This window comes from Dama dama, chromosome 23, assembly GCF_033118175.1.
Source record: "Dama dama isolate Ldn47 chromosome 23, ASM3311817v1, whole genome shotgun sequence".
NCBI lineage: Eukaryota > Metazoa > Chordata > Mammalia > Artiodactyla > Cervidae > Dama > Dama dama.
Genome location: NC_083703.1, coordinates 17,978,474 through 18,000,607, shown reverse-complemented (window position 1 = coordinate 18,000,607; position 22,134 = coordinate 17,978,474). Strand labels below are relative to the sequence as shown.

General features: G+C 41.1%; 1 protein-coding gene across 1 annotated transcript in view; it reads right to left on the bottom strand.

The window, feature by feature from the left end:
- DHTKD1 (dehydrogenase E1 and transketolase domain containing 1) overlaps window positions 1-22,134 on the bottom strand; it is a 43,381-nt gene that overhangs the window by 17,736 nt on the left and 3,511 nt on the right. The window contains exons 2-6 of the mRNA XM_061126076.1: window positions 17,813-17,968; window positions 16,204-16,415; window positions 15,105-15,299; window positions 10,226-10,495; window positions 802-973 (exon numbers count right to left, since the gene is read on the bottom strand). Coding sequence (XP_060982059.1) covers window positions 802-973; window positions 10,226-10,495; window positions 15,105-15,299; window positions 16,204-16,415; window positions 17,813-17,968 — 1,005 coding nt within the window. The remainder of the gene's footprint in view (window positions 1-801; window positions 974-10,225; window positions 10,496-15,104; window positions 15,300-16,203; window positions 16,416-17,812; window positions 17,969-22,134) is intronic.

Here is a 22,134-nt window from a genome sequence, read left to right as displayed (position 1 = left end):
CTCCTATCACCCAGAGATGTCCTAAAGCATCAATGAGTTAATGCATATAAAGTGCTTAAGAGCCTGGTACCTAATAACAGATGTGTGTGTGTTCTTATCATTATGACTATTATCTTTCCTCCTGAGACAAAACGGTCTTTAAAAGATGTAGCCTAAGGGGGGAAAAAAAAAGGATTTCTTCAAAGAGTTGGTTGAGAATGAATTTTCAAAATCTCTAATCACAAAAAATTCACATAGATAGTCCCAAATGGCAACCAGGCCGGGCTCTGGATGTAAAAACAGTACAGTTCTCACCATCTGACAGTTCTGTCAATTCTGTGAAATAGGGAATGAATAATAAGAAGCCCTGTGTTTCTTTTAATATTGTCAATTTCCACAGGTTAAAACAGGATGCCTTTGCTTCTTCACATCTGATTTCCCACCAGACCCCTTGGCCAGATTTACTGGTTGAACACATCCTTTTTGACTGTGGTCTTGGGTACTCTGAATATTCTAAAGACAATTACTCCAGTTATACTAACTGTGTTGATCTCTGGATTATACCAGATCATTCAACTGGATACATCAGCAATTTGAGATGGGACCCTCTAAATTCTACTCTTATTTCCTGGGATTGAAAGATCACACTCGGACTTTGAAAGGAATATGAACAACACCGTTGGCGACCACTGACCATATCTGATCCAAAAATTAAAATGGGACCAGCAGTGAGGTTCCCTGTTCTGAGTGAACTATAATAGAAGTTTCTCTAGAAATTCCTTATTTGACTCAACAACATCAGCTCTTCTCTGGGTTACATACCAATGTCACTACAATATAAGGAAGACCTTCCTCTTTCTGCAGGAGTGGTGTAACCCAGCTGGTTATTGACAATCAAATGGACACTCCCACCAATTCTGAAATGTGGGAGATTAGAGAGTGTAAATGTTTCAGGAACAATCCCTTGACCACAGAAAGAAGCATCACCGTGAACCTAGATCATGGGGGAGAGAAAAGAAAATGAATGTAAGGGGTGGAGACATTTAGGTTTAGTAACCTAATAGTAACAGCAATAAAAAACAACCATGCTCTCAGCACTCCCTGGTTGCCACATGCCACGTGCATGCTCAGTCGTGTCTGACTCTTTGTGACCCCGTGGACTATAGCCCACCAGGCTCCTCTCTCCATGGGATTTCCCAGGCAAGAATACTGGAGTAGGTTGCCATTTCCTCCTCCAGGAGATCTTCCTGACCCAGGGACTGGACCCGTGTCTCCTATGTCTGTCTCCTGCATTGGCAGGCAGATCCTTCACCACTGAGCCACCAGGGAAGCCCTGTCCCTGTATCTCTGTTTATAAAAAACTGCCCCCTCCCCTCCTAAAAATCTGCTCGTTATAGAACTTCCTAAAGCAGCTCTCAATGATGCTAAATCAGCTCTCTTCCTCTTGCTGCTATGACCAGCTGACCTATTCCTTCCACCCTACATCATCACCTGTACCCATGGCCTCTTGCATCCTCATCAACATGATAGTGTGCACGGCAGCACCAGAGAAGGTAGGGTGATGGGAGATACAGGAGAATCACCTCTAGGAAAGCAATCATGAAAACAGCCTGCAAGACGCAAGGAACAAAATAACTTCGAACCCTCACCCTTCCCCAATCAGATTTACCCCCAAATGAGAGGGTGTCACTCACATCACCTCCTCCCCGCTAGGTGTGCTGGCCACCACCGTGAACATAAAAGAGAATGATGTGACAGCAAAGACGGGGGGGTAGGGGGCGAGGAGCGTATCATACACAAATGAAAGGAGGCTTTGAGGAAAGGACAAAATACTATTATAAGAGAATCTCTGAAATGTGCTCTTCTTCCAGAACTTTCGAAATCTACTAGATCATGATAGCACAGACCTGACAAGGTCCTACTGTGGAGCACAGGGAACTAGCCTGTGACCCGACCAGTGACGCTGAAGAAGCTAAAGATGAACGGTTCTGTGAAGACCTGCAAGACCTTCTAGAACTAACACCCAACAAAGACGTCCTTTTCATTATAGGGGACTAGAAAGCAAAAGTAGGAAGTCAAGAAACACCTGGAGTAACAGGCAAATTTGGCCTTGGAGTACAGAATGAAGCAGGGCAAAGGCTAATAGAGTTCTGCCTAAAGAATGCACTGGTCATAGCAAACACCCTCTTCCAACAACACAAGAGAAGACTCTACACATAGACATCACCAGATGGTCAACACCAAAATCAGATTGATTATATTCTTTGCAGCCAAAGATGGAGAAGCTCTATACAGTCAGCAAAAATAAGACCCGGAGCTGACTGTGGCTCAGATCATGAACTCCTTATTGCCAAATTCAGACTTAAATTGAAGAAAGTAGGGAAAACCACTAGACCATTCAGGTATGACCTAAATCAAATCCCTTATGACTATACAGTGGAAGTGAGAAATAAATTTAAGGGACTAGATCTGATAGACAGAGTGCCTGATGAACTATGGACGGAGGTTCGTGACATTGTACAGGAGACAGGGATCAAGACCATCCCCATGGAAAAGAAATGCAAAAAGGCAAAATGGTGTCTGAGGAGGCCTTACAAACAGCTGTGAAAAGAAGACAAGCGAAAAGCAAAGGAGAAAAGGAAAGATATTCCCATTTGAATGCAGAGTTCCAAAGACTAGCAAGGAGAGATAAGAAAGCCTTCCTCAGCAATCAATGCAAAGAAATAGAGGAAAACAACAGAATGGGAAAGACTAGAGATTTCTTCAAGAAAATCAGAGATACCAAGGGAACATTTCACACAAAGATGGGTTCGATAAAGGACAGAAAAGGTACAGACCTAACAGAAGCAGAAGATATTAAGAAGAGGTGGTAAGAATATACAGAAGAACTCTATAAAAAAGATCTTCATGACACAGATTATCACGATGGTGTGATCACTCACCTATAGCCAGACATCCTGGAATGTGAAGTCAGGTGGGCCTTAAAAGCATCACTATGTACAAAGCTAGTGGAGGTGATGGAATTCCAGTTGAGCTATTTCAAATCCTGTAAGATGATGCTGTGAAAGTGTTGCACTCAATATGCCAGCAAATTTGGAAAACTCAGCAGTGGCCACAGGACTGGAAAAGGTCAGTTTTCATTCCAATCCCAAAGAAAGGCAATCCCAAAGAATGCTCAAACTACTGCACAATTGCCCTCATCTCACACGCTAGTAAAGTAATGCTCAAAATTCTCCAAGCCAGGCTTCAACAATATGTGAACCTTGAACTTCCAGATGTTCAAGCTGGTTTTAGAAAAGGCAGAGGAACCAGAGATCAAATTGCCAACATCCCCTGGATCATTGAAAAAGCAAGAGAGTTCCAGAAAAACATCTATTTCTGCTTTATTGACTATGCCAGAGCCTTTGACTGTGTGGATCACAACAAACTGTGGGAAATTCTGAAAGAGATGGGAATACCAGACCACCTGACCCACCTCTTGAGAAACCTATATGTAGGTCAGGAAGCAACAGTTAGAACTGGCCATGGAACAACAGACTGGTTCCAAATAGGAAAAGGAGTATGTCAAGGCTGTACATTGTCACCCTGCTTATTTAACTAATATACAGAGTACATCATGAGAAACGCTGGGCTGGAAGAAGCATAAGCTGGAATCAAGATTGCAGGGAGAAATATCAATATCCTCAGATATGCAGATGACACCACCCTTATGGCAGAAAGTGAAGAGGAACTAAAAAGTCTCTTGATGAAAGTGAAAGAGGAGAGTGAAAAAGTTGGCTTAAAGCTCAACATTCAGAAAACTAAGATCATGGCATCTGGTCCCATCACTTCATGGGAAATAGATGGGGAAACAGTGGAAACAGTGTCAGACTTTATTTTGGGGGGCTCCAAAATCACTGCAGATGGTGATTGCAGCCATGAAATTAAAAGACGCTTACTCCTTGGAAGGAAAGTTAGATAGCAACCTACCTAGATAGCATATTAAAAAGCAGAGACATTACTTTGTCAAAAAAAGGTCCGTCTAGTCAAGGCTATGGTTTTTCCTTGGAAGGAAAGTTAGATAGCAACCAACCTAGATAGCATATTAAAAAGCAGAGACATTACTTTGTCAAGAAAAGGTCCGTCTAGTCAAGGCTATAGTTTTTCCAGTGGTCATGTATGGATGTGAGAGTTGGACTGTGAAGAAAGCTGAGCACCAAAAAATTGATGCTTTTGAACTATGGTGTTGGAGAAGACTCTTGAGAGTCCCTTGGACTGCAAGGAGATCCAACCAGTCCATCCTAAAGGACATCAGTCCTGGGTATTCATTGGAAGAACTGATGCTGAAGCTGAAACTCCAGTACTTTGGCCACCTCATGCGAAGAGTTGACTCATTGGAAAAGACCCTGATGATGGGAGGGATTGGGGGTAGGAGGAGAAGGGGATGACAGAGGATGAGATGGCTGGATGGCATCATCGACTTGATGGACATGAGTCTGAGTAAATTCCGGGAGTTGGTGATGGACAGGGAGGCCTGGAGTGCTGCGATTCATGGGGTTGCAAAGAGTCAGACATGACTGAGCGACTGAACTGAACTGAACTGAACTGAATAAACCAGAACGGAAAAGAATTTTTAAAAGAATGTATATATACGTGTATACATAACTCACTTTGCTATATGGCAGAAATTAACACAATACTGTAAATTAACTATACTTCAATAAATAATTTTAAAAAACTGGGAAATGGAAGGTGATAGAAAAGGGAGTCAATTTTTTTTTGAAAAGTTGAAAGCAAATAATGAGGGACTTGTAGATCTTAGGGGAAAGTATGAGTGCCACTGGCTTCATGCTATATAGAAGGCTATTATATCAATAAAGTGTATGTTGTGCACATAAATTTTACGTGATATTATATAATAAATGTATTTTATTCAAAAAGTTATTAAGTAAAAAAATAAGGGATAATTGGAGAGAGTAGCATGGAAACATATACATTACCATATGTAAAATAGATAGCAAGTGAGAATTTACTGTATAAAACAGGGAGCTCAAGCCAGTGTTCTCTGACAACCTAGAGGGGTGGGTGATGGGCAGGGGTTCCGGAGGGAGGGAACATATGTACGTATACCTGTCGCTGATTTGTGTTGATGAGTGGCAGAGGTCAATACAATATTGTAGAGCAATTATCTTCCAATAATTGTATTTTGTTCTATATTTCTCAATATTGTAAAATTATAATCTTTGATAATTTAAAAAAAATAAAGGGAATTTTGATAAAACAAAATAGAAAAAACAAATAAACAGCCAAAATGCTCAACTAAAGAATAACATGATCTGAAAAAAAAGGGTAAAATGACCTGATACGTGGAATTACCCAGCGGTCCAGTGATTAGGACTCAGCGCTTTCACTACCGAGGCCTGGGTTCAGTCCCTTAGATGGGGAAGCTAAGATCCCAAAAGCCTCTTGGTGTGGCAAAAAAAGTTAATAAATTAATTTGTTCATTCCCTGAGTCATATCCAACTCTTTGCGACCCATGGACTGCAGCATGCCAGGCTTCCCTGTCCTTCACTATCTCCCTGAGTTTGCTCAAACTCATGTCCATTGAGTCGGTGATGCCATCCAACTGTCTCATTCTCTGTCATCCCCTTCTCTTGCCCTTAATCTTTGCCAGAATCAGGGTCTTTTCCAGTTAGTCAGCTCTTCGTATCACGTGGCTGAAGTATTGGAGTTTCAGCTTCAACACCAGTTCTTCCAATGAATATTCAGGGTTGATTTCCTTTAGAAATGACTGGTTTGATCTCCTTGAAGTCCAAGGGACTCTCAAGAGTCTTCTTCAGCACCACAGCTCAAAAGAATCAATTCTTTGGTGTTCAGCCTTCTTTATGGTCCAACTCTGACATCCATCCATCACTACTGGAAAAACCATAGCTTTGACTATACAGAACTTTGTCGGCAAAGTGATGTCTCTGCTTTTTAATATGCTGTCTAGGTTTGTCGTAGTTTTTCTTTCAAGGAGCAAAAGTCTTTTAATTTTGTGGCTTCAGTCACTGTCCACATTAATTCTGGAGCCCAAGAATATGAAATATGACACTGTTTCCACTTTTTCTCCCATCTATTTGCCATGAAGTGATAGGACTGGATGCCATGATCTTTGTTTTTTTAATGTTGAGTTTTAAGCCAGATTTTTCTCTCTCCCCTTTCATCTTCATCAAGAGGCATTTTAGTTCCTCTTCACTTTCTGCCATTAAAGTGGTATCATCTGCTTACCTGAGGTTGTTGATATTTCTCCCGGCAATCTTGATTCCAGCTTGTGAGTTATCCAGCCCGGCATTTCTCATGATGTACTCTGCATATAAGTTAAATATGCAGGGTGACAATATACAACCTTGACATACTCTTTTCCCAATTTTGAACCAGTCCATTGTAATTAATCTGATATGGTAACCACTGTGGCCCTAATTAGTAACAGAAATAAAAGACTTAAATAAGAATGAAGAAAGAATCCTTGGAAGGTAATTTTTTTAATGACAGTGAAAATGTCCTTAAAAGAGTAATTTGTATATACAAGTAGAACATTTTGGTTAAGAAAGGAATCCCTGCTTTCCTTGGTGATTCTCCAACCCACACCTTCCCGTAGATAGGGGTCTACAGAGATGACTGACATTTTGGAGCATCCAAGAACAGTAATAACATACCCTTACATTACCTTCACAACACTATAAACATTATCTCTATTAACCCATTCATCTACCATGCGTGGGGGGCCTGGGAAGGGAATTTCTATTGCTCCTTTTACAGGTGAGAAAATCGAGGTTCAGAAAGAGTCTGTATTTCACATGGCTAGGACTAGACCTTCTGTGATGCCTCCATTTTTTCTACTAATTTCCTCACCCTGCCAAACCCATCCCCTGGGTTAAGGAACTTACTGAGTTCTCATTTAACTCAGAACACTCTGGAAATGTAACACACTTCCCTTGACCTCTGAGATCTAGGGAAACAATGGGACAGAAGCAAGCAAGAAGGCCAAGCTGTGTGTGCTAAATCACTTCTGTCGTGTCTGACTCTTTGTGACCCTATGGACCTTGCCTGCCAGGCTCCTGTGTCCAACGGATTCTCCAGGCAAGAATTCTGGAGTGGGTTGCCAAGCCCTCCTCCAAGGGATCTTTCCAACCCATGTCTCTTATGTCTCCTGCATTGGCAGGTGGGTTCTTTACCACTAGCGCCACCTGGGAAGCCCGAAGGGCAAGCTGGAAGGCTGCAAAGCCAGGATCTGAACTTAGCTGTTCATGGTTCCAGAATCCTTGCTATTTCTCACCGGGCTATACTATCAGGTCCAGCCCTCAGCCACACACTGGCCCACAAGGGTCACGGGGTTCCAGGCATCTGAAAACCCCTCACTCTTTGGCCTCCTGGCTGATGGGACTTCAGTGTGGTAATGATGTGAATGATGTAAAAGGAGACCTGTAAAGCAAGGAAGAGAGATGGGTGTCTCACAGAAGAGGCACTGCTAAGACATAATGGCTGTTCACAACTTGCATCGTTTTATCATGGTCTTAGGGTTCTTGGCGCTAAAGCCATATGTCATCTGCTAACTTTATTTCCTTTCTTAAATCAAAAGATAAAAGATTCCATGGTGGTGGTGGTTTAGTCACTAAGTCATGTCCAACTCTTGTGACCCCATGGACTATAGCCTGCCAGGCTCCTCTGTCCATAGGATTCTCCAGGACAGAATACTCCAGAATACTGGAGTGGGTTGCCATTTCCTTCTCCAGGGGATCTTCCCAACCCAGGAACTGAACCTAGGTCTCCTGCATTGCTGGCAGATTCGTTACCAACTGAGCTACAAGGGAAGCTCCAAAGACTCCATGGTTGCTCATAAAGCTTTGAGGAGTCAGGTCCATGAGCCCCAAGGAATTTTGGAGGCAGCAGAAACCACTCAATAAAATACAGTAAGGGGCATGGACACACACAGCCGATAACAAATGACAATGCAATCCCACCAGGTCCAGGACTAAGATGAATCACAGACAGCAAAAGTATCATCTATAGTCTCACCCAGAATGATTTTATAGACTCCAAATTTCAGGTTTCCACAATAAATTAGAATGTTGAATTTGAATAAGGCAAGACACTGGCAGACATAGCAGGATAAAATGTTTTGGGAACACGAAGTAGAGAGAAGAGGGCAGTTTCTCATCAGTTTAAAGAACGTGCCACTTTCACCTCTTACTTCAGAAATCAGTCTTAACATCAGGTTAATGTACTGGGAAAATGTGAATAACTGAACTATGTTAGAGTCTCATGAGTTCAAGTGAAAGGTGAAGAGAATGTATGGCTAACAATGTGAAGATTTCTATTTAGAAATACTATATCATAATCAAATTCAAATGTGCTTACCCGACAATTTATTTACTACAAGTTTCTGGCCCATGAAAAATTAACAATAAGATAATGTAGTTATTTGTGCATGCTCAATGGATTCAGTTGTGTCTGACTCTTTGCAACCTTATGGACCATAGCCGGCCAAGCTCCTCTGTCCATGGGATTCTCCAGGCATGAATACTGGAGTGGGTTGCCATGCCCTCCTCTAGGGCATCTTCCTGACTCCAAGATCGAACTTGTATCTGTTATGTCTCCTTACATTGACAGTCAGATTCTTTACTACTAGTGCCATCTGGGAAGCCCCCAGTTATTTGTAAACGTAGACAAATATTCTACTGCCTTGTGGATTTAACTGTTTTCATTGGGTTTAAAGACCCAGTTACTGATATCCAGGATTAATTATCCTCTAGGCGTTAAAGGTTTCATATTAAATGAATACTTGTAGAAGAAAAACATGACCCACAATCTACACCTCTAAAATACACCTGTTGGGTTACCAACGGTGGGGGGTGGAGGAAGTAATACACTAATCATTTGTCTTGTTTGCCTTAATGCCAAAGACTTTCATTTTAAAGCAAACAAACAAGCAAGCAAAATAACTCCAGACTCTTGCAGCCTTGTTAGATAGACAGACACTGTGTGGTTTCCATGAGGGTCACAGTTTCATAGAAGTAATGACATTTGTCCTCTTAGTAGTAGCAGCTATGTCAGTCCACACTCCCTTAATTAATTCATAACACAAGAAAGGAAAAATACAGTGAAGACCTTTGTCTAAAGTCAGTTGCCTTGATTGGGCAGGGAGGAGGATAAATTGGGAGATCAAGATTGACATATACACACCACTATATTTAAAGTAGGTAACAAATAAGAACCTACTGTATAGCACAGGAAACTATTCAGTACTTTGCAATGATCTATATGAGAATGGAATCTTAAAAAAAAGTAAATATATGTACATGTGCAACTGACTCACTTTGCTGTACAGCAGAAATTAACACAATATTGTAAATCAACTATACGCCAATAAAAAAAATTAACTAGGGACTTCTCTGGTGGTCCAGTGGCTGAGACTCTGTGCTCCCAAAGCTGGGGGGCCCGGGTTTGATCCCTGGTCAGGGAACTAGATCCCACATGCTGTAATAAGACCCAGCACAGCCAAATACATAAATAGAAATAAATATATTTTTAATTAGTTAAAAAAATTATTTTTAAAAAGATCAGTCAAAAAACAAAACATAGTCAGTTGACTTGAGATTACTGGTAGGCAGATACTCACATCTGCTATGAATTTTTAAAACAACCCCCAAATCTTCTTTTCCCAAAAGTTCACCTTAGTTTTGTCTGGAACATGTGCTGTCTCCTGTCATGATAACTGTGGAATCCTATCCCAAGGCCACAGACGCTGAGCCCAGAACCAAGGTCACCTCCGAAGCTGACTGAGCCCCTCTGTAACCATTGCCAAAAGCCCCCCTGATCATCACCAGCAAGCTTCCTGACCCCAAATTAGGTAAAAATGCCCACCCCATGCTCACCCTATTATAGCGCTCTAACCAATCACCTAATATCACCCTTCCAGCAGGAATTTTGTCTTGAGGCTATAAAAATTGACTACTAACCCACAAAGGTGTCGGCTCTCCCTTGAGCCAGCCGGCTGCTCTAACAGTGTCCTATTGGCTCTCCCTGGTCTGCCAGGAGGTGACGGCCAGCCCTGCTCCCAGTACCCACATTCTGCTCTTTGTTCTTAGTAAACTCACTCCTTTCTGCAGTACTCTGGAAATTCTTTTCCAATCCCCACTCGGACTGCCATGACAACTACCAACCTGGACATTCTTTCTTCCCAGTATTCCCAACCTCTGGCCTTACTTCCTGAAGCTCCCGGTACCTGTAAGCAGATGACTTTGTCCCCAGGCTGAGCTGAACTGTCCAGGGAGTAGTCCCCATCCCGCCTGGACTGCTGCCTCCCCCGAGTCTTCCCGACTGCCACAGGGTTCACGGCTTCCAGGTGCGAGGGGTTGGGCAGCATAGTCACGTGGAGGGGATGGTGCGCACCGAAGTCCAGGTCAACCGAGGACGTTAGGTGAGACAGGACATCGCCAACGGCTGAGACGTTTTCCGGAAATTCACTTAAGCCTCGCATTTTACGGAACATCAGCTAAGCCGAGTAAACACACAAGAAAAAATGGGAAGAGGTGGTTCGTTTAAATCATACAATCTAAAAAAAACTTTATGCACATGTTGTATATATATTGTGACCATGCATGATTTAAAGATAAGCACACACTTGTAACTGCTCGAATGTACAGAGCTATTTGGCGATGTTCATCATCAAATGAAGTTCTAACACATTAAGACAAGTCCAGCATGATGCAGACAGTAAGATACTTCTGCCTTGTAATAAGCAAAATTTTTTCTTAATTGCACCTGTTAGAATGTATTTTCCAAAAAAATTAGTATTCTTGTTACATTATTAACAGGAACTGCTAATAAGATTTATTCTCGTTTAAGATGGAAAGGAAAATAAGAACTTCATCCCATTTAGTCACAGGATGACATCCACTACTTAGCTCAAGTGGCATCTAAGAAACTATTTTGCAATTCTCAGATTGTAGCATCTATGTAAGTTCTGGTATCATTTTAGTTTCAAAATTGTTTAAAATGTATGGATATTTTGAAGATGAAAAGTAACATAGTACTATGAAAGATTCTAAATATGTTCTCTTTACAAAATATAATGGGTAATTGATAAATAAATCATTGATTTTTAAAATTAAAAAAAAGAAACTATATTTTGCCATTCTCAAAGGACTTCTCTGCATACGTTCTGTCATCTCATTTTCATACTCTTCTAAGAGATAGGTGTCACTATCCATTTTAAAAATGAACAAACTAAAAGACTAAAAATAGAGTTGCCATTCAGTTCAGTTCAGTTCAGCTCAGTCGCTCAGTCGTTTCTGACTCTTCGCGACCCCATGAACCGCAGCATGCCAGGCCTCCCTGTCCATCACCAACTCCCAGAGTTCACCCAAACCCATGTCCATTGAGTCGGTGATGCCATCCAACCATCTCATCCTCTGTTGTCCCCTTCTCCTCCTGCCCTCAATCTTTCCCAGCATCAGGGTCTTTTCAAATGAGTCAGCTCTTCACATCAGAGTTACTATACAATCCATCAATCCACTCCTGGGCATATATCTGGAGAAAACTCTAATTAGTACAAGCACCCCAGTGTCCACCAGCAGCACTATTTACAATAGCCAACACATGGAAACAACCTAAGTATCCATTGATAGATAAATGGATAAAAAAAAATGTGGTATGTATATAGTGGAATATTACTCAGCCACAAAATAGAATGAAATAATGCCATTTACAGCAACATGGATACACCTAGAGATTATCATATTAAGTGAAATAAATCAGACAGAAAATGACAACAGACTTGTGTGTGCAATCTAAAGAAATGATACAGGAAATCCCTGGTGCCCAGTGATTAGGATTCTGCGCTTTCACTGCCGAGGGCCTATGTTCAGTCTCTTGTCAGGGAACTAAGTTCCCACAGGTTGAGCAAAGCAGACAAAAAAAAAAAAAAACGGAGAACTTATTTACAAAACAGAAACAGATGCACAGACATAGAAAACAATCTTATGGTTACTAAAGGGGAAGAGGAGGGATAAATTAGGAGTTTGAGAATTAAAAAAATAAAAAAGGATGAGCAAGAGAAATTACTTCAGTGGTTTAAAGGTCCTTGGCTACAAAGCTGGATCTCAAGTCAAACTATCTACCAAAGACATTATATTGTGCTCAATTGGCCAAATGGTTTAAATGACCCAAAAGCTTCTTATCGCCCTCACTGTAAATAGGAGCATACAAACTCACAGGATAGGAAAAGATGTGTTTTTCACAAGCTTCAGTTCAGTTCAGTTCAGTCACTCAGTCGTATCTGACTCTTTGCGACCCATGAACTGCAGCATGCCAGGCTTCCCTGTCCATCACCAACTCCTGGAGCTTGCTCAAATTCATGTCCATCAAGTCAGTGATGCCATCCAACCATCTCAATCTCTGTTGGCCCCTTCTCCTCCTGCCTTCAATTTTTCCCAGCATCAGGGTCTTTTCTAAGGAGTCAGTTCTTCACATAAGCTGGCCAAAGTAGTGGAGCTTCAGCTTCAGTGTCAGTCCTTCCAATGAACACTAAGGGTTGATTCCCTTTAGGATTGACTGGTTTGATCTCCTTGCAGTACAAGGGACTCTCATGAGTCTTCTCCAACAGCACAGTTCAAAAGCATCAATTCTTTGGTGCTCAGCTTTCTTTATGGCCCAACTCTCAAATCCATACATGACTCCTGGAAAAACCACAGCTTTGACTAGACAGACCATTGTCGGCAAAGTAATGTCTCTGCTTTTTAATATGCTATCTAGGTTGGTTATAGTTTTTCTTCCAAGGAGCAAGCGTCTTTTAATCTCATGTCTGCAGTCACCATCTGCAGTGATTTTGGAGTCCCCAAAAATAAAATCTGTCACTGTTTCCGTTGTTTCCGTATCTATGTGCCATGAAGTGATGGGACTAGATGCCATGATCTTAGTTTTTTGAATGTTTAGATTCAAGCCAGCTTTTTCACTCTCCTCTTTCACTCACATCAAGAGGCTCTTTAGTTCTTCTTCGCTTTCTGCCATAAGGGTTGTGTCATCTGTATATCTGAGGTTGATATTTCTCCCAGAATTCTTGATTCCAGTTTGTGCTTTCTCCAGTCCAGCATTTTACATGATATACTCTGCATATAAGTTAAATAAACAGGGTGACAATATACAGTACAGCCTTGACATACTCCTTTCCCAATTTGGAACCAGTCTGTTGTTCCATGTCTGGTTCTAACTGTTGCTTCTTGACCTGCATACAGATTTCTCAGCAGGCAGGTCAGGTGGTCTGGTATTCCCATCTCTTTAAGAATTTTCCACAGCTTGTTGTGATCCACACAGTCAAAGGCTTTGGTATAGTCAATACAGCAGAAGTAGATGTTTTTCTGGAACTCTTGCTTTTTCTATGATCCAACGGATGTTCACAAGTATGATCACTGATAATCATTTCTGTGCTTTTGAGTAACTTCTTTGTCTGGGATATTTTAGGAATGCAATTTTTGGTTTAAGAATTTCTGCAGGTGTCAAAGGACACCTCCATCTGTCAATCATTTTATTCTGTTGTATGGTACCTTTTCTATGGTGAGTTTTCAAAGCTGATTATGGTTCTCTTAGCATCAGAAACACTGAAGTATTAACAAAAAAGGTAAAACTTGGCCCCAAGACATGACATCATGTGTAATTTTTTAATTAAGAACATTTTTTGGATTGAGGTATAGTTGATTTACAATATTATAAAAATTTCAGGTATACAACATAGTGATTCAAAACTTTTAGAGATTTTACTTCATTTAGTTACTATTGGTTATATTGTAGCCAACATAAAATACAGCCAAAATATTGGTTATATTCTCTGTGTTTTACAATATAGCATATAGCTTATTTATTTTTTACAAAGTAGTTTATATTCCTCAATTCCATATCCCTATATTACCCCTTCCCATTTTCCCTCTCCCCACTGGTAACCACTAGTTTGTTCTATCTGTGAGTCTGTTTCTTTTTTGTTATAGTTATTAGTTTGTTTTATTTTTTAGATTTCACATATAAGTGATAACATGAAATATTTATCTTTGTGTGGCTTACTTCACTAAGCAAAAACCTTGCAAGTCCATTCCTATTGTTGCAAATGGCAAATTTACATTATTTTTTATGTCTGAGTTATATTCCGTTGTATGTGTGTATGCCACATCTTTGTTTATCTGTTGATGGACACTTAGGTTGCTGCTGTATCTTATCAATTATAAATAATACTGCTAAGAACATTGGGGTGCATGTATCTTTCCAAATTAGTGCTTTTGTTTTCTTCAAGTATATACCCAGGAGTGGAGTTTCTGGGTCATATGATATTTTTTGTTTGTTTTTTGAATTGTTTTTGCTGCAACACATGGCTTGTGGGATCTTAGTTCTCTGATCCAGGATTGAACCCAAGCCTGGCAGTGAAAGCAACAAGTCCTAACCACTGAACCCCCAGGGAACTACCTAACATTTATAATTGTTTTTAATCTCCTGGCCAAGAATAGCGGTGAGGTTTACCCATGCATAATGGCCATAACCTTATCAGACACTTACCAGACTATTCCCTGTCATTGAATATTGTGCCCTGACGCTCAAGTGCTTCGAGATTTACAGAGCATCTGAGTCAGACTGAACAAGAATACGAAAGATCCAATAACCAATAAAACTACTCACTTTGGAGGATCTCTTGAGATAACAATGTTTTATTAGTTTCTTACAATCTATTAACTATAATCTGCAAATAAGTAGAAGGTAAAAATGACTTGCTGGAAGATGAAATTTCATCAAACTCAACAGATCTTTGTGTTTGTTTAAATGATTTCTACGAAATAGGGAAAGTATGCTTCAAAAAATAGAATTTATCTGTTTGCATCATCCTTAGGAAACAAACTAACTTTTAACTTTCCTGAGTGAAGAAAGAATTCCTGTAAAGAGATATAGGAAAATCAACCTAAACACCAGGTCCAACAGCATCAGTTTTCATCAATTAATAAAGTTGTCTCCTGGACCAATGGTTCATATGCTTAGTCGGTTTTCTAAAAGCGATTATTACCATCGACTTTACTCTGTTTCAGTCAATTGCACATCACTGGTGGGAAAAACAGAAGGCCTTTTACCTCTGGAGGGAACTGCAGAAGGCCTGTCAGCAAGTTCAGCCTCCCTCTATGGGGCATCCCAATAATAACATCCGTCACCCCGCTGTAAGCTGCCATTTTCAGCAGCTCGTAGAAAAAGCCCATCATGCTTTCTGCTCCTTCGCCTCCGTATCGCTTCACTGTGGCAAACTTGGTGGCCAAAAAGTGGTCAAACTCCTGTGGAACACCATGTCAGACACAACAGTTACAGGAGAGCTGACTACATGGGTCAAAGTCAAACACATTTAAGGAGACCCCACACTGCTTCAAGCAGCTACAACAGGGTCTATTCAGTGCAGACCCCAGAGATGAACAGAAGTCACTCAGAGCCTGGCAAGAAAGCCCTGCCGAGGACACCAGGCAGCAGTGGGGACACAGAGAAAACAACCCAAGTGTTAGAAGAACTCACCCCAGTAGGAAGCTCATCAGAATGCCAGGCCTTTTCCAGGACTTGAGTTTTAGTTCAGGGCTCTATAGTATTTCATCTGGGCCTCAAACTAGCCGTCCACCCACACACATTACTGGGGGCAGGGGTCTTGTCATATTGATAGGCTCAAGTCCTGAGCACAGTCCTGGACAGTCAATCCTATTAATCTATATTGAGAGCCTCTTTCATGTATAGTTCCTTTCTCTTTAAAAAAATTTTAACTTTTTAAAATGTTTTTTAAACTTTTTCTTTGTATTGTGGTATAGGCAAGTAACAATATTGTGATAGTTTAAGGTGAACAGTGAAGGAACTCAGCCATACATATACATGTATTCCTTTTTCCTTTTTTAATCCCTTCAGGTAATTAAAAGAGGAATCAAATCTTAAGGACTTTGCAGTCTTTTATGAAGGGAAGAGACAAATACGTAAAAAGTATCGACTCTGAGGAGAACCAACAGCTCTGGCGGTTGGAGATCTACTTCATTCTACTTAGAATAAAGTGGTGTATGTTACACTGTCTGTTGTGTTGAGGACATGGGGGAATTGTGGCTACATTCAGAGAGTTCATGTCTTAACTCCCTCTCTTCGATATTTATATGTCTTTGGAGAAAAAGAGCTGAACAATTCCTTTGATGTTAGCTGCTACTTTTATACCTGAGATTCTAACATTAGTTTTGACAGGTGTTTTCGCTCTTCTGTGGTAAATGCCTCCTTCTTCAGTTCCTCAAACCGCTTGGCAAACCAGTCTTTCTCCTCCTGGCTCTGCAGCTGAGAGGTTTCGATAGAAATCTGCCCACAGTAGATCTGGTTGAGATAGGTGACGACTTCCTCAAGAGAGGCCTCCTCCTTCCCCATGTTCAATAATCCTATGAAATGGAATCAAAAGGGTCACTTTAAAGAATAGTCAAACAAATATAGAACATACCAAGATCCTTATCTCAATTCAGAGCATTTCATTCTAAATAACTTGGGTCATCATCAATGGTTATCCAGATTTTTCTAAAGGCAAAACTAAAAATATGGTCAAAGGCCATAACGTACTAAAAGAAGAGGAAATAAAAATCTTCCCCCAAACAGAGCCATGATTTTTAATGCCAAATTTTGATTCTATAGTCTTTTAAAAGTGAATTTTGGACTTGCCATTCATCTGCTTTATAGCTATAAATCATATGTTCTATCTTGATCTGAATTATCTATCAAAATGTTTAAGTCTTATCAATATCTATAAAGCAATGCCTATTATTGCTCAGTTGGTCTTAACGTGAATTAATATTGACAGCAATGCAACATTCTAAGGTAAAAGGAAATCTCCCTGAACCTCAGCCAAAGAAAAGGAAGTTTTGTAATATGTGACTGGCCCAGCACCAAATCAATTACCAGTCTTTTGCCTAAACCTACAACATGAATTTAACAAGCCAACATTTACTTTATATTGTGTATGGTTTCTTATAGTAAGTGTTACATCTTTGACACTGGCTGATCAAAGCTGCAGTGAACATGGGAGTACAGATACATCTTTCATGATTTCAGTTCCTTTAGATTTCTACCCAGAAATGGAATTGCTGGGTCATACAGTAGTTCTATTTTTAATTTTTTGAAGATCCTCCCTACTGCTTTTCATAGTGGCTGCACCAACTTGCATTCCTACCAAGAGTGGACAAGAGTTCCCTTTTCTCTGCATCCTCACTGACACTTGTATCTTTGGTTTTTGTTTGTTTTTTTTTTAAATTGAAGAAGAATACTTGATCTACACTGTTGTGTTAATTTTAGCAAAGTGATCAGTTTTATATACACGCGTGCACACACACACTCTCTCTCTCTCTTTCATTTTCCTTTCCATTATGGCTTACCACAGGATAAACTGTGGTATAAACTGTACTATAGCACAGTAGGACCTTGTGGTTCATCCAATTCTGGGGTTTTTTGACAACAGCCATTCTAACAGTTGTGAGGTGATAGCTCATTGTGGTTTTGATTTGCATTTCCCTGATGATTAGTGATGCCAAGCACTTTTTTATGTACCCATTGGCCATTTGTGTATATGATTTGAACACAGAGGATATGGGCCCTGTCGGAAGACAGTTCTAGAACCTCAACACTACTCTCCCAGACAGTGTCCAAATGTGCCCCTTACTGTCTCCTCACACCCATGGAAGGCTCAGCTCCAGCGGGCATGACTGCAGTTCTTCAAGAATGGAGAAAGGAGCCCCGCTTCACCGGCAATTAACTGACACACGGACAGTCGACAGCTGATGACCTTTACCTGTGGTATTAAAGGGTCCCTGCAGAGTCTGCAGCAGGGCTTGGATTTCAGGCACGTTTTCCTGCAGGGCTTGACCATTGAAGAGCGGGTTGATTTTGGCAGCTTTATGCCCATGCTCACAATACACCGTCACCAACCTGGCAAGGCCATGGTCCACTGATTGAGTGGAAAAACAACAACAACAACAATAGAACAACAGTTTAGGAAATGCCCACAAACCACAAAATCAGTTTTCAAAGAAGCCTTTGTGGCTTTGGACATTTTTAACACGCGGTTCTACCCACCATAGCTGCCAGTGGTTTTCAGGATTAAAAACTAGCAGAATCCAGGAAAACACACTTATTTCCTTAAATTTGTCTCCTGAGAGCAAAAGTCACTGAAAAATAACCAGAAGGAACCAGAATTATGGGTACACATTTGTGGAAATAACTATGCACATGGATAGATTTTACAAGGAAACAACCCAAATCGAAAATAACTGTTAAAATGCTATAATTTTAATTATGGATAATTATAGTCCTCTTAATTATTATTTGAGTTTTTTATATTGTACATTAAAAAAAAAAAACAGAGAAAAAAATAAAAAAAATTAAAAAACAGAGTTTAAACTGCAAAATCAATGTTACATTTCCTTCCTTACGTCCTCCAGGTACACATTTTATAGACTCATGAAATCACAGACCAGGAAAAAGACCTTAGAAATGATCTTATTACTACATAATAAAAAACAAAATCCTATTTGTAGCCTTAAATGAGTAATTCTCCAACCTCTTCTTAAAGGGGAAATCACTATATTTCAATGAATCTAATTCTATCTTAGATTATTTTTTTTTAAATCTTAGATGACTTTATATTAAGCCAAAAGCTGCTTTTCTTCCCTTTTGCACATGAAAGCCCTTTTAAAATTTGGAAGAAAATCCTTCAAGACCACAACTTCCAATATCATCTACAAAATTACGTCCTTAGTGGAGTTAAGTTAATGGTAAATATACAGGGTTATCACCATTCTCACCACAGTTTACTAGCCCTCTTTAAAAAAAAAATTTAATTAATTATTATTGGACTTCCTGGTGGCACAGTGGATAACAATCTGTCTGCCAATGCAGGGGGCGCGGGTTTGATTCCTGGTCTAGGAAGATTCCTTATGCCTCGCAGCAACTAAGCCCCTGCGCCACAACTCCTGAGCCTGAGTGCTGCAACTACTGAAGCCCTCTCACCTAGAGCCTGTGCCCTGCAACTAGAAAAGCCACCGCAGTGAGAAGTCCGAGCACTGCAAGTAGACAGTAGCCTCTGCTCTCAGAAACCAGAGAAAGCCTGCACAAAGCATCTAAGACCCCGCACAGGTAAAAATAAATACAAATAAATAAATATTATTATTATTTTTTTTATGTTTTGACCACACCCGCACCACATGTGGGATCTTAGGTCCCTGATCAAGGATCAAACCTGGGCCCCCTGCATTAGAAGCATAGAGTCTTAACAACTGGACGACCGGGGAAGTCCCCTACAAGCCCTCTTGTGAAAACATTCTCTTTAGCAAACCACATCTAGTTATGAGATCACTGCTTCAGTTTCTCACTGAAAATCCAAGCTTTTAGTGATAGTCTACAACACAGTTGGGGGAGTTGGCACAAAAGGATGCCGTTCACCCCAAAGAACACACAGCACCTACTATTCTTGAAGAGAGAGAGGCCTCTTCCCGTCCTACCTCGGGGCACATCCTCCACCCATCCTCACCATCTGTTTTCTCCCAGACTCTTTATTTCACTGCTCTGGTTTCTGCTGCTGCTGCTGTGCTCAATCGTGTCTGACTCTTTTTGACCCCATGGACTGTAGCCTGCCGGGCTCCTCTGTCCAAGGAATTTTCCAGGCAAGAATACTGGAGTGGGTTGCCATTTCCTCCAGACCCAACCCGGTATCTCTTCCCTCTCTGCCTCCTAGATCCTTCCACTGTGACATCTAGAATTCCATCCATTCCGTGATTAACAGACCTCCCTACATTCTTCATCTCTTCCCTAAACGTTCCTTATACTCCTGTCTGCACAGCAATCTGTTTTCCCCTGAGGACACCAGTAAATGGTGCAATTACTCAACACCCACACCCACACCCCTCCAGTGAGGTGGGTGGAGTCAATGCCTCCTCATTCCTCACTGATCTTTCCCTCCTGTTAGTCCTCTAACTCTCTACAAACCCCAGTCATCTGAGGGACATGACACAGTGCTGACGACTAATCCTCACTGGCCAAAAATCATCATCAGATAATGTTGTAGGAGAATGCTTATTGGATGTGCCAATTTGTTTAGAAGAAAAAAGACTAAAATACACTATATATCATATGAGCCTGAGCTGTGTTAAAATGTGTGTATTATACCTATATATTTTCATTACAAAGTGTATCAAGCATATTAGCACCTACATACTTCATATATGTCTCTTCATTTGCATATATATTTCATATGTATCAAGGAAATAGACCAAAAAGTTAGTGATGATTTTATGTCAAAATTCCCAATTTTCCTTGCTTATCATATTTTCTAAGTTTTCCATACTGAACACGTGCAATAGAGCTCTTTATTTATTTATTTATATTTTGGGGGGCCATGCCACAATGCTTGTGGGATCTTAGTTCTCTGACTAGGGATTGAATCTGTGCCTGTGGCAATGGAAGCACTGAGTCCTCCACTGAACAGATGCTGAAGGTAAAGCTCCAATACTTTAGCCACCTGATGCAAAGAGCTGACTCATTGGAAAGGATCCTGATGCTGGGAAAGATGGAAGGCAAAAGAAGAGGACAACAGAGGATGAGATGGTTAGATAGCATCACCAATTCAATGGACATGAATTTGAGCAAACTCCATTAGATGGTGAAACACAGGGAAGCCTGGGGTGCTGCAGTCCATGGCGTAGCAAAAAATTGGACACGACTTAGCAACAACTGTGCCTAGACTGCTTGTGTGAACAAGATGATTTAGGCTGAACACCTGCTGTCCTTCTGGGAACCTGGGATTTTGGCACATGCAGAGGGTGCTTACAGGAACCTCTTCCAATAAAAACTCTGGGTGCTGAGTCTCTAACAGACTTCCCTGTTAGAACAGGTTAGAACAGGGAAGTGTTCTCACAGGAACACCGCACATCTGTTGCTGTGTTTCTTAAAGAGAAGGGCATCATGTGTGACCGTCATGAGGAAAAGAGCAGAAGGAAGACTGCACAGCGGGTCCCGCAGACCCTTCCTGTGCCTTTGCCATTACAGTCGAGCTGTGCATCCTCATTGCACCTGCTAAACCTCAGCCAGGAGTCCAGCCATACACCATGTGCTATGAGTCCCTTCTGGAGACTCCAAGTGTGGGGTGGTCTTCAGGACACACATTATGGATGACACAAGAGCTAAGTACCTTAACAGCTGTGCCTTTACAAATGCATATGGACAAATGCATATTCTGGGCCGCAGGCTCTGTGTCCCAAATTTCCGGGCTGAAATATAGACAAGTGCATATTCTGGGTCGCAGGCTCCATGCCCCGTTTCCAGGCTGAAATTTGGACAAGTGTATATTTTCCCAGCCCCACTTTCTGAGCACCAAGCTTCCAGGCTGAAACATGAACAAGTGCATTTTATCTGCGGAAGAGTCAGCAGAAGCCCAAACAGGTTAAGTGACCTGCAGAAAGTAACAGAGGTAATGACAAAGTTGGAATTTGAACTATTTGTACTTTAGTGTACTTCCCTGATAGCTCAGTTGGTAAAGAATTCACCCGCAATGCAGGAGACCCCGATTCGATTCCTGGGTCGGGAAGATCTGCTGGACAAGGGATAAGCTACCCACTCCAGTATCCTTGGGCTTTCCTGGTGTCTCAGCTGGTAAAGAATCTGCCTGCAATGTGGGAGACCTGGGTTCAATCCCTGGATTGGGAAGATTCCCTTGGAAAAGGGAAAGGCTACCCACTCCAGTATTCTGGCCTGAAGAATTCCATGGACTGCATAGTCCATGGGGTGGCAGAGTCAGACATGGCTAAGCAACTTTCACTTTGATTTTAATCCAGCGTTTCACCTGATATACCACAACAAAAATTGAAAAGGAAGTCAGAGCCTACCACAAAACAGAGGGAACTAGAAGTCCACGAAACATTTTAAAAATCATCTAAATTTGAAAAATTATTTATTTATTGGCTGCACTCTGTCTTCATTGCTGCTCGGGCTTTCTCTAGTTGTCGTGAGCAGTGGCTACTCTCTAGATGTGGTGCACCGACTTTCCAGGGCGGTGGCTTCTCTTGCTGCAGCTCATAGGCTCTAGAGCATAGGTTCAATAGTTGTGGCACACAAGCTTAG